Source organism: Alternaria infectoria (genome assembly GCF_024043175.1).
Source record: "Alternaria infectoria strain BMP 0036 chromosome Unknown scaffold_8, whole genome shotgun sequence".
Lineage (NCBI taxonomy): Eukaryota > Fungi > Ascomycota > Dothideomycetes > Pleosporales > Pleosporaceae > Alternaria > Alternaria infectoria.
In genome coordinates this window covers 810436-822817 of record NW_026250697.1, presented here as the reverse complement: position 1 = coordinate 822817, position 12382 = coordinate 810436, and the positions used below count along the sequence as shown (strand labels likewise).

At 49.2% G+C, this 12382-nt stretch overlaps 6 protein-coding genes across 6 annotated transcripts; 3 read left to right on the top strand and 3 right to left on the bottom strand.

The window, feature by feature from the left end:
• Nucleotides 1-1080: 1080 nt before the first annotated feature.
• On the top strand, nucleotides 1081-2217 carry J4E92_005693 (uncharacterized protein; the record flags this gene model as incomplete). The annotated part of the gene is made up of 1 exon (XM_051497071.1): nucleotides 1081-2217. One exon carries the CDS (start codon nucleotides 1081-1083, stop codon nucleotides 2215-2217), a length of 1137 nt encoding a protein of 378 aa, XP_051352731.1.
• A 1602-nt stretch (nucleotides 2218-3819) lies between these two features.
• Nucleotides 3820-4386, top strand: J4E92_005692 (uncharacterized protein; the record flags this gene model as incomplete). Its single annotated transcript, XM_051497070.1, has 2 exons — nucleotides 3820-3943; nucleotides 4007-4386. The coding sequence occupies 2 exons, from the start codon at nucleotides 3820-3822 to the stop codon at nucleotides 4384-4386; spliced, it is 504 nt and encodes a 167-aa protein (XP_051352730.1).
• Nucleotides 4387-4559: 173 nt separating this feature from the next.
• On the bottom strand, nucleotides 4560-5519 carry J4E92_005691 (uncharacterized protein; the record flags this gene model as incomplete). The annotated part of the gene is made up of 2 exons (XM_051497069.1): nucleotides 4560-5210; nucleotides 5262-5519. 2 exons carry the CDS (start codon nucleotides 5517-5519, stop codon nucleotides 4560-4562), a joined length of 909 nt encoding a protein of 302 aa, XP_051352729.1.
• Nucleotides 5520-5996: 477 nt separating this feature from the next.
• Nucleotides 5997-7337, bottom strand: J4E92_005690 (uncharacterized protein; the record flags this gene model as incomplete). The annotated part of the gene is made up of 1 exon (XM_051497068.1): nucleotides 5997-7337. One exon carries the CDS (start codon nucleotides 7335-7337, stop codon nucleotides 5997-5999), a length of 1341 nt encoding a protein of 446 aa, XP_051352728.1.
• Nucleotides 7338-8121: 784 nt separating this feature from the next.
• J4E92_005689 (uncharacterized protein) lies at nucleotides 8122-9289 on the bottom strand (the record flags this gene model as incomplete). The annotated part of the gene is made up of 5 exons (XM_051497067.1): nucleotides 8122-8563; nucleotides 8618-8749; nucleotides 8945-9048; nucleotides 9102-9206; nucleotides 9260-9289. The coding sequence occupies 5 exons, from the start codon at nucleotides 9287-9289 to the stop codon at nucleotides 8122-8124; spliced, it is 813 nt and encodes a 270-aa protein (XP_051352727.1).
• Nucleotides 9290-10495: 1206 nt separating this feature from the next.
• Nucleotides 10496-11454, top strand: J4E92_005688 (uncharacterized protein; the record flags this gene model as incomplete). Its single annotated transcript, XM_051497066.1, has 3 exons — nucleotides 10496-10562; nucleotides 10619-11041; nucleotides 11096-11454. 3 exons carry the CDS (start codon nucleotides 10496-10498, stop codon nucleotides 11452-11454), a joined length of 849 nt encoding a protein of 282 aa, XP_051352726.1.
• Between the last annotated feature and the right edge of the window lie 928 nt (nucleotides 11455-12382).

Sequence of the window (12382 nt, the reverse complement as noted above, 5' to 3'; positions counted from 1 at the left end):
AATCGTTAAAAAGACCCTGTATATCTATTGTACATCTCCAAGATAATATTTGTCACCCTAAAACGTCACCTAGATACCATGGCATCCGAATACGAGTCAGTTTACCTTGGAGTCTGGACGAATTGGTCGCATGGCTCGATCGCCGGCCTCACACTCACGACGACTCTTCAAAATGGCGGTTTACTCATCGCTTTCCTCGCGCTGTTCACTACTTTTACTGGAACCTGTTTCTGGACCATCGTCTCGTTCGCCATCCATCAAAACATGAGCCGCAAAATACCCCAAAGCGCATTGTACCACCAAAAGCAAGCAATACTTCGCAACTCAGAGACCAGTACAGCGGCTTTATGGAGACTATCAAGAATGTCTTGGGCCTGGAGGAAGGTGGTGGTTCCGCCCGCGTTACTCAGATCGGTGTCATTACCACTAGTCCTCAGCTTAGCGACCTTTTGCGCTTTCAGCACAGCCGGAGTTTTCTCTTCGCGAGTAGCCACTACGAGGGGTGGCGAGGTTCTTCTCGTTGGTGACAGGTGCGCTACATTGAACAGTTCCCTGTTCACCGAACAGAACTACCGCGTAGCTCAATCGTATATTGCCAGTAGGACCAGAGCAAGCGCCAACTACGAGTCAGTTTGCTATAGGAAGTCTGGGTCAGCAGATAGCTGCCGCAAATTCGTCCGAGATACTCTCCCTGTGACGGTCACGACTGGCATTTCCTGCCCCTTCCCGGGCAAGAACAAGATATGTCATTCTCCGACAGCAGCCCTCCGTTTGGATTCCGGGTTCCTGAATAGTCACTCTGATCTAGGTATCAATTCGCCGCCTTCCTCAAGATTTCTCTATCGAACCGTTAACGAATGTGCCCGAATACGCAGCGAAGGGTACACATACAGGAATTCAACGCAACCCCAGTGGAGTGTTCAGTTCCTGTATGGACACTTTAATGAAGCCTTCTGTGAAAGCAACGACATTGAGTGCACTGTTCAATTTGCTGATGCGAACACTCACCGAGGACCTTTAAGAAGCGAGTACTCGGTTTCGTAAGTCCTTCTCGTCAATACACTACTTCTACAACTAAACATGCGTACAAGTTCAGTCACACGCTACAACGTTCTCGACAACGACCAAGTCTTTTCAAACGATGCCTGGGAGCCCATTCAGGAACTGGAAGTTCCTGACGCAGACCTCGGTGTGTATTTCATGCAGATGAAGGATATCAGGTATCTCGAACCCGTCACCGACTTATGGTTTGAAGCTCTGGACAAGGTGGTCAACAACGGTAAGGAGTTTGGGAATCAGACTTCTTACGCTACCGAGCTGCCAATCAGAGCACTAGCATGCGTTCAGCGATACCAGTTTTGCCGGGCATCATTAGAAGAAGCCAAAAGCTGTACGTCGCTGAATGGTATATTTGAGGCCACTAGATTAGCCTCCTCAACACTCTTTCCACAGCCCAAAGATTCTGAGAGATTCCTTTGGTCCCTACGCGCCATCAGGGATATGGCCGGTGGCTTCCATGAACTCGTCAGCCAGCTCAAGGGCGGATCGCTTCTCGCGAGTGATTATGTCTCAAATAGTGGGCAGGGTGGTTTACCAGACAATCAGTGGGAGCTGGAGCTGGAGCATTGGTTCAAATTCACGATGGCCGACTTACAAAGAGCCATACTCGAGCAAGCGACTGGTCCAGTTGTCCCAGAGGCTGTGCCATTCTTTTCAGCGCCCACGTCTCCGGAAGCACGAGCGCTCTGTGGTAGTCAGAAGATCAGGAGCGACTCCTATACTTCGTTCAATGTGCTCGGCCTTATATTGATGTTTTCCATCGGAAGCCTCATCATGCTTGTCGCTGCCTGTCTACCGTCTGTTACTGCGCGTTTGCAGCGGAAGAAGCCATTTTCCAGTATCGAGTGGGTCACAAACGATACACTGCAGCTACAGCGGCTTGCACACGAGGCTGTCGGAGCCGGACAGTGGCAGGGCGCGTGCGATGATTATCCGCGAACGCGAAAGGGAGATCTTCTGGCAGTAATCGATATATCCAACAAGGAACACCCTGTGCTCCGAGCTCCCGCAGCGGCCGAGATGGTGAAGGAAGCAGAGCAAGCCGAGGAATCTCAGGACGAGGAACAAGGTATGCAGGAGCAGAGAAGCGAAGGAAGCGTCGAAGAGTGGAGCGAGGGCCTCAATATAGCAGGTTCAACCCTAGAGGACAGGGATTAACTATATTTCTAATAGCTTACGTTATTACTATTATTATATAATTTTATATTAGACTTATTTAATATTATAACGCAATAATATAGCTACTAATATAATATTAGGCTACTAAAACTTAAAAAAACTTCTACCTTTCTCTAATATAACTAACTTAATACTAACTACTACTTACTACTACTACTTACTATTCTTACGCGTTTTTTAACTTATTAGCTATTTATTACTATATTTATATAGTATTAACTATATCTAGAAGCTACTATATTTATACTTTATACTTTATAGTAGTATTTTTAAAAAAAACTTACTAGTACTACTATAGTAGCTAGCCTAAATAAAGATATACTTTTATTTAGCGTAGCTTATAAAACTACTTATTAATAAAGAGTAGCTTAGTAGTAGTAGCTACTTTTTTTATTAGTTATATAGCTACTATAGAAATAATAATAAAGCGTATTACTTATATACTAAAGTTTAAGTTCTTAGTAGTATATAAGCTATAATAGTTAAAGTAAAGAAAATTAGTATTCTTTAGTAGCTTATATACTATATTAAAGTACTAGCTAAGTAGTATAAAAAAATTAATAAAAACATTCTTAAACTAGGTATACTTTACTAATACTATAAGTATACTTTTATTATTTATATTAATATAGGCTCTTAATCTTTATATAGTAGTAATACTAGTAAGAGGTTTTAGTATAAGCTATATACTTCTAAGAGAAAATAATATAGTTACGTATTTAATTATTATTATTAGTTAGTTAGTTAGTTATTTAGTTATTTAGTTATAATTATTTAGATTTTAAAGATAATAGTATAAGTATATAGAAAGACTTCTTTATATAGCTCTTAAGTACTTTACTTATACTTAATACTACTACTATAAGTTAGTTACTAAATATAAAACTTAGCTAATTATTATATCTTTAGTTTAAATTTCTATAGTACTACTATATAACTCTTACTTAACTATCTAAAGTCTACTTAATATCTTTATAGTCTTATATTACTACTTTAGCTTTTACTATAAGCTTATATTTAGATAAAGTTTATAAATTATATACTATATTACTAATCTATTAAGTAAAAAGAGTAGAGTATAGCTCTTTATTATATATTATACTACGTTACTACTACTGCGTTATAGAATCTACTCTAGCATTAACTCTATTTATCTATTAGGAATAGCAGGTTTAAGAGGGGAAAGAAAGGCGGAGTGGCAGAGGAATGACTCAATCCACGAGTCTTTGATGAGTGTCGAGATTCCGCGCGTGTCTTTGGAGCTGTCACATCGCTTTGCCGCTGAAATCTGTTAGTGCCCTTATTAGAATTCGATAGATGTAGGAACCATGCAATCCCAGAAATGACGCGCATTGTCAGAGAGCACCACGTAATCTCGTGGTGTGAGCATGTTGATGAACGCAGGAGCAAAACGACGCGCGCAGCGATGATGCCAGCCAATGCAAGTGCAGAAGATGCCGTAACGCGTGCCTCGGCTATAGAACGTTATCGATAAGGCACCCTCGAGCCTGGCACCCTTCACCATCACAATGCAGCCCTTCGTAATTACCACACATACCCCCCAATACATAGAACATTCAGATGCCGACCACGCGAGGCCAAAAGCGCGACGTAGAAATGGAGGCAGCCCTGAAGCTTTTCTTCTCAAGTCCGCGCTTCGCTGTCGCCGGCGCGTCTTCCGACCCACACAAATACGGACACAAGAGTACGCTAAGATATCCTCTTCCAACCTCGCCTCGTTCCCGTCATGTCTAATGCGATATCACAGTATTCGCTTGGTATCTCCAGCACTCCCTCCCCGCAACACCTTTGAACCCGCGGAGCTCGAGCGTCACCATCTTGAACCGTGCTCACACCACCGTGCCCTCGCCGACAGCTCTTCAGGACCCACCAGCATCCAGCTACTCCCTGTCAGTGATTACGCCACCTACAGTGACGAAGCAGTTGCTCAAAGAGGCCAAGGAGGCTGGAATTCCTGCTGTATGGCTCCAGCCTGGAAGTTTCGATACCGAAGTTCTAGAGTACGCGAAAGCTAACTTCAAGGCGGCGATTGGCGGCAATGGTGGCAGGGGAGGAGAAGGGTGGTGCGTGCTTGTCGACGGTGAAGAAGGAATGAGGTTAGCCGGAAGAGAAGCGTCGAGACTTTAGTACCACGAAGGTCGACCAAGTAGTATGTCTAGCTTCCTACCTAGGTACGCTGGCTCTTTGAGGTGTCACGATAATGTTCATGGATGATCGAAATATACTGTATTTCATATCAAGAAGATGATATATACTTGAACAAACTAAGTTTACCATCCCGCGTCTACATCCAATGTTCCTTAACCTTTCCTCCACGAGCTCTCCGTCTTGAGCCAAGTCTCAAACCCCTTCATCTCCGGATTCATCCTCTTACACCCCTCGATATCCGCGCCGAATCCCTTCTCGCGAAACCAATCGAACATGTACCCAAGCTCTTTCGACATCCAGCACAACGCCCCGGCGACAGATCGGTACGTCATCGGAAGCTTTTCACCCGTCTGCTTCTCGAAGATTCCCTTGAATTGCTGGAACGAAAGCGACTCTCCTGCTAACGACATACCCTTGTTTTGGTATACCGGAGTATCGTGCTTGAGAAACGCTTGAGCGGCGAAGAACCCAATGTCACTAGTACTGATAAGTTGTAAAGGTTTCTCCTTTGGCAGCTTGTTCGCCCAACTCGTTGTGAACACCTTGCCAAAGAAATCTGGAGTCAGATTCTCGTAAAATGCCACAGGTCGCAGTACGGTATATGTCATGTTGCCTTTCCTGGATTCGGAGAAGAGGTGTTGCTCGATGTTATGTTTCGTGATGAAGTGGGGGACGGTTGTCGGATCCGAGTCTGATTTTGCACCGCCTCGATCCGCGGAAGAGAAGACGAAGTGCGATACACCGTTCTTGATAGATGCATTTACAAGGTCCTTTCCTTGCTTCTCCTCATTCTTTCCGAGCGCCTGTACGAGGGTTCAGCAAAGCTTGACTATCGTTGCAGGAAACATGCTCACCTGAACACTAAAGACTCCCCAAATGGGCATCTTGGTGGACTCTCTCGCTGCCTTGAACATCTCGTCGGCTGCATCGAGGTTTCCGGTGACGAGTTTGATCCTCGACGACTTCTTTTCGAGCTTCTTGGAGGATGACGACTGGGCGTCCCGGGTGACTGCTAGGATTTCGTATGGTGCGTCCGATTTGAGCAGGGCATCAACGACTGAACCACCTTGTTTACCAGTCGCACCTGTGACGAGGACTGCTCTGAGAGCCATTGAGGGCTAATCGGATATTATCTAGTATGGTCAGGAGAAAGAGAAGAAGGTTGCGACTGTGTTCGATTGAGAGTTGAGTGATGCTTGCATCTCTTATGGACACATCGTTCTGCCATGTCTATTGACATATGCGAAATCCAGCTCTGCTTAGTATTGCTCGTACACATGGTGTTGCGCACCGCGACTGTGCGAGTCGGCGGGTTGTTCGCCCGCTTCTGGCAGCAGCTGAGACGAACGCCGCTGATTGGTGTTCGGCCTTCCGAACAGCGAACGCGAGGCGGCTTACGGGATCGAGCTGCCCAACTTCTGTCCGGTCGCAGCTCCGTCGCATCGTTCAAGCAATGGATGCATCAATAATTGAGTGACTGTTCTGTGACTGACCGCACATCAAGACGCGGAAAAGGGTATATATCTGCTAGCAAAAACGATCTCAAGTTTCCCGACATGGCGTGCATCGCATCACCAAGCCAAAGACATCTACATTTCCTTCGCGACGGCCTCCAGGGACTCCTTGAAGATGTTACAAGCCTGGCTCAACTCCTCCTCGCTGATAGTGAGTGGCGGAATGAACCTCAGCACGTCAAACACCGAAGTGCTGAGGAGAAGCATGTCTCGCTTGACGCATTCCTGCACAATCTTCGGTGCAATTTGTGGCTGGCTCTGAGCATGTTGCACAGCAGTATTTGACGAGTCGCGTTGCAATTCTGGGTTTGCAAACTGGACACCGACCATGAGACCCGATCCGCGAACATCTTCGATCAAGTTACCGGCCTTGGTGCCAGAAGCTTTGAGATCACGGAGGAACGAGAAGATCTGCTTGGAGCGCGCGGCGACATTGTCCAGGATCTTCTCCTCGTGGAATGCTTTGACTGTGGCTGTTGCGGCGGCGCATGCGACTGCGTTACCCGCATATGTGCCACCCATGGATCCTGGTTTTTGGAGATCCATGAGCTTCTTACTGCTCGCAATACCGGATAGAGGGAACCCGTTCGCAATGCCCTTTGCGAAGATGAGAATGTCTGGTCGTACGCCAGACTCCTGCACGAACCACATATGTCCCGTGCGGCCCATACCAGACTGGACCTCGTCAGCGATGAAAAGGACGTTGTGCTCGTCGCAAATCTGCCTGACGCCGTGTAGGAACTCGGGTGGTGCCGGGACATAGCCTCCCTCGCCAAGAACGGGCTCCAGAATGACAGCTGCGGTATCTGCGGGAGAGGTCTGCTGCTGCAGGGTGAGCTTCAATTGAAGCAGTGCCTGGTTCACGAGTTGCTCCTTCGGTGTGTCTGGAGACATGCCGAACTGGCTGTAGTATGGGAATGCGGACGCAAAGACCCCACCCATCAGAGGTCCATGGCCTTCGCCGTAAATAGTCTTGGATCGCGTCATCGAGGCTGTCGCGTTCGTGCGGCCGTGGTATGAGCCCTGCATGACGATGATGTTCGGCTTCTTCGTCGCGGCACGGGCAAGTTTGACGGCTGCTTCAACGGCCTCTGCACCCGAGTTCCAGAAGAAGACGGTATCGAGCGATTCGTGGGGAAGTATCGGAATCAGCTCTTTGAGAAGAGCGATCTGTGCGGAGCTGAAGCCAATGTTGACTTGGGCGTGTGTGATCTTGTTGCATTGTGCCGCTGCGGCAGCGCTGACTTTGGGGTGGCAGTGACCAAGGTTCACAACACCAATGCCGGCCGTCATGTCAAGCAGCTTGACGCCCTTGTCCGTGGTGATGAATGTGCCCTTTCCGTCTTCAAAGACATGCTTGGTGAGGCGGCCAATGCCCTTTGCAATGTGCTGTTCGCCAAATGCTGCTGTATCCATCTCAGAGGACGCTGGTCGTGTAGTAGAGAACGGTCGTCGAGGTGTTAGGGCGTGTCGCGGAAGAGTGGGTACGAGGTTGCGTGGAGCTGACAAGCAGCGTCTGGATACCGTGGCGGCCTTCATTATGTATCGTGGGGATTGTGCTGCTGCTTTCGACTGCCGTGTAGGTCAAAGTGGTGGGGTTCGGGTTGAGGCGGCCTGACGTAGCTAGCACGCTTATCGCCGAAACTAGACGCCCTACACGCGTTCTTATGACCTTCACGATCATTTGCGACGGCCAACAACTCACTCACTTCGCTTCTACTAACTTCTTTAGGTAATACAAGAGACCGTCTGCCAAGACTTCTTACTCAACGACAAGTCATCTACACGCCCCACACGCCTGAGATATTGTCTGGTAATCGGCCTGCAGCTGTTGTTTGAGCAGAACTTTCCTGTTGCTAGGATAGTACTGATGCCTCTATCGAGCCAGCGGCAAATACACAACCACACATAGCAACTACGCCGAGGTTCACTATCTGGGCGGACTACATAGGTCTACGGTTCCCGTTCGAACGTAGAACGTACGATCAACACAACCTATGAGCTTGGAAGACACCGAGATCTCTCTGGTCTAGCCGGTGGTTCAGATATGAACCTTCTCCGCAGCCGTCACACGTCTATCCTGCACTTTTCCACGCCGGCTCTGATAAGTGTACAAAGTACATCATGAGTCTACCGCGTTCGCTATCACTACCTAAGACTCGCGCTCATTTCACTATGTTCTCATCATAAGCAAACAGTCTCAGACGTTGCTTCCCTCCTTACGATCCCAAGCCATAGGCCCCGGGTCTCGAGGACCTCCAGCAATGACCGAAGTTACTGTGAACTTCGTCTCCTTTATGATATTCTTCTGAGAGTCTCCATCACTATTATCGGCCTCGTCGTTGTCGCCCAAGGTCTGGAACGTGTCCATGGCTATCACGCGGGAGCGCGAGGTGGGCTGCCGATTGTTTATTCCAGATTGGTATGCTTGTCCGCCAGATGCATCAGGAGTATTGGAGCCGGCGGATACCCTAATGCGCAGGGATAGGAGAGGGCGAAGAGGAGGTAGCGAACCGGCGATGAGGCCAATGCCGACTTCGGTCAAGGACCAGAAGCCGATTTTGCCCGTACTGTACATGAACTCGCCAGGGTCACTGTAGAGTGTGAGGTACTTGAGGCGGACGATGGTAGCACATGAGGCACTGAGTCAGGATTAGTTCTTGATACCATAGCATGAGGGATCGTCAAGGCCTTACAAAGAAGCGAGCGCAAGCATGACAGCAACTGAAGCTTTCACAGCTCCCTTCATCTGGACATTCCAAAGCAGAATAGCCGGCATGATCGAGAGACTAAAGTCCGCAGTGATCTCGATGGCCGAGTAGAACAGACTGACGTTGGTATTGAGTTGAAGGTTGCAGGTGCCATTAGATTCACCCCATAGCGTGTTGATCGGATGGCCGGCAAAACGTTAGCGACGATATTTCCTACTTGTAGAACAAGTCAACTCACAGATGTTTGCAATTCCTATGCAGAAGACTAAAGCAGCAACCATGGTAGCACCAATCAGCGCCCATAAAGCCCACGTGAAGAAGCGACGACCAACAGCGATGCGCAGAAGCGCTACTGCAACACTGATCTTGACGAACATGGCGCTGACTGCGTAGAAGTACTCTGCGATGTAAAAGAGCTGAACACAGTGAGTATGGAGTCTATAGCATTTTGTAGATAGGGAGTATGTACCTTTGTTCCTTTGGATATCGTCACCGTGGGCAGCTCTCGTGCGAACTGTCCAGAGCCATAGTGACAACAGACGATGCAAAGAGCAGCTGTTACTGAAAAGAGAATCTGCAGCGAACTATCAGTTGGCTTATCCCATGCTGGTGGTGCTGGGCACTTACAGTTCCGACGAGCATGAAGTAGTCATCCATGCCCCACGCTTTCCTCCACATCCGTACCCCGACTCTCATGGAGAAGACGATCCAACTCAACACGAGCAATATGATTGCGCAGTACAACAACGCCACTCCATCTCTGGCCACTTCGACAGTCGTCATGTTCCTTGCGCAATGTTGACAAACGTATCAGAGACCGAGAAATGAAGCAAGCAGATGACGAACATGAGACCGGTGGCAGCTCGCCAGATGACATATATTGGACGTTTCATCTCTACCACTGTACCACAGGAGAACCCCAATTTTCTGTCGACTCATGTCGTGGATCGTGAGCCGTGCAAACAGGGCCCTCGTGTTACGTCCTAAGGTCGCGGGCGCTAGACGTAAAGGGCTTCGTCTAGATCGGATCTAATGTGTCAACCATCCGCGGAGGATGCCCTCGGGAATAGCTTAGTGTATAGGACTGCCGCGTGGTCCGAATTGTTTACGTTTTCTCCGACACCTTGCTTTGTGGAAGCGAGCATCAATGGAGCATGGTCCCACTATGGGCTGCGGCGTCGTGAAGAGGAGCTACCCGCATCAAAGAAGCCTTATGCGTACCAGACTTGCTATCCATCTAAATCGTCGAAGTACCCGCGAGGCGTTGGTGACCCCTCGTGACCGGTACATGGGTGGCAGGTGTCGTGATTTTCTTCCCCTGTCGGGCCGTTGCTAGCTTAAGTGGGTCTTACAGCTGGTCCGCCCATGGGCTCGGTTCCAACACTGGCCGGCGCCACGCTCAGACTGCCTGATTAGAAAATGTTCGTCCCAAGACGGCAGTAAAGTTGGGTGGTCACCTGGTTCAGGCGATTACCATCACGCCTCGGATCTTGACTGATAGATGCGTAGTCGCGCGAGTGTGTTTCGATGTTGATTGAGCAGCTTCAAGGTCGCGGTTGGCTTGCTACGAGCGGAATCCTTCCCTGCGATGAAAAAAACGGGCCCCGTACGAAGTCCCTCCCGAGCTCGCTGTGTTCCTTGTAAATCTCCGGCAGCTCCTCAGATTTCGTTTGAGATGATGTTTCTGGGCCCAGAACACGGGTAGCCTCACAATGCCAGCCCATGACTGTTCCAAATCAGTGCGCTCTTGCATGAGCTCGAGCTGATGCGCAAGGGCCCCGATTATGTCTGCATATTATCCTCTTCCTTTCTGTATTTTGCTGAAACTTCCATCTGTTTACTCTCACCATACCTAGCTCCGCCATGACATCGTTCCAAATCCAAGACTCTGACCTGACGGGCTTTCAGGGCAAAGTTGCCGTCATAACAGGTACCTTGGTTCGGCCCAATCAACTTTCAGGTTCCAGAACACTGACAATGCCGTAGGTGGGTCGTCTGGTATCGGCCTCGCCACAGCTGAGCTACTGCTCTCTCTAGGCGCACTAGTTGTGACTGGTGATATTCAGGCACCACCGGCGTCTGTGGCTGACTGTCACTTCGTCCAAATCGACGTCAGGCGCTGGAGCGATCTAACGAAACTATTCAAGGCCGCGAAGGAAAAGCACGGTCGTGTTGACTTTGTATTTGCGAATGCTGGAATTGGGCCACGCGCAAATTACTTGGCTCTCGAAGTCGATGAGAACGGTGACCCCAAGGAACCAAATGATGACACCTTGGACATCAATCTGGACAGTGTTGTCAGGACCGTGACACTCGCTACCCATTATCTGAAGGGCCAGGTCGAGGGGGGGTCCATTGTCATCATGGGGTCCAGCACCGGCTTGCATCCCGTCCGAGCAGTTGATTATTGTGAGTAACAGTTCGTCGATCACGTTTGAATCTCCGACTAACAGCACGACTCAGCGACGGCCAAAGCGGGTGTTCTAGGCTTTGGTAGGAGTTTCGCGCTGTTGGTGAAGGCGGCCGGTCTGCCTATTCGCGTCAACACTCTCGCCCCTTCATGGACGGCAACTCAGGTCTTGCCCGATTTGAAAGGCTTGCTAGATGCGGTTTCATACAACTGCCAGCCTACTTCAGTCGTTGCCCGAGCAGCGGCCTACTTGATGGTAGACAAGTCTCGTCACGGAGACCTCATCTTTGCCTGCGACGGAAAATACACAGAGATCGAGAAGGCTGTGCTTGCGCCAGCATATGCAACTATCAAGGGAGACGGATTAAGCGACGATGATGTCCTGGCGAAGGTCTTGGCGCTGGGTAGCTAGACATCCGACTGAATCAACGAGCAAATTCTGAAGTATTAACGGATTTAACATGGATGATGTGAGTTGAACGATCGGAGAACCATAATCTGGAAGGGGGACGAACCCCTGCCAAGATTGTGATTGGTATACCCCTTCGGGTTAGATTGTCACTAATGATGTCATGCTGGCCAAACCCGAAATCACTTATTCCCGAGGTCTGCTGTGTTTCTGCTTAGGCATGAACTACTATTTGATGTGACCGTCACGAGCTATCCGAGTCTAAACACACTGACTGTAGTAATCGCCATTGGCTTTACACGTCGACCCACTCGCACAGCCTGTACATCCACTATAGGTTTTCCCGCCACACTGCCCATACTTCGCAACTTCGCATATGGGCGCAGCCGGCACTGTGGGCGTGGCAGATGCGCTGGTCATCATGGTAGTGGGGGAGGCTGTGGCAGTGGGTGCAGCAGTGGGTGCAGCAGACGGCGCGGGCGCAGAACCGCTTCCATCCCAAACAGCAGGACCAGGGACAGGATAAGTGGTTGCTTGCTTGGCTTCAGGGGAGTCAATGTTGAAAGCAATGCCGGGCTCTGTTCCAGTGTAGGCGCCCGGGAAAGAAACGAGCGCTGATGCGGGAGGAGAGGCTGTACCCGATCCTGTCACGGTGAATTGAGCGCACTCGGGATAGACTGGAGAGTATCAGCTTGAGCATCGGTATGCCAATGTGGAAAATTGGCTCACATTGCGGGTTGTTCGCCTGATGTACAGCGATGAGCTCATGACGGATCAAGTAGTCACCTGCTGCAAGTGTAGCCGGGATAGTGACTGTAGCATAGAGAGTGTCGAGTATGGCATCGCCGGCCTAAAATAACGGTGTACGAAGTCAGTGTATGTCTCACACGCAGTTCGTACATGGAAGATTTTACCCAAATGCCGGAGTTTT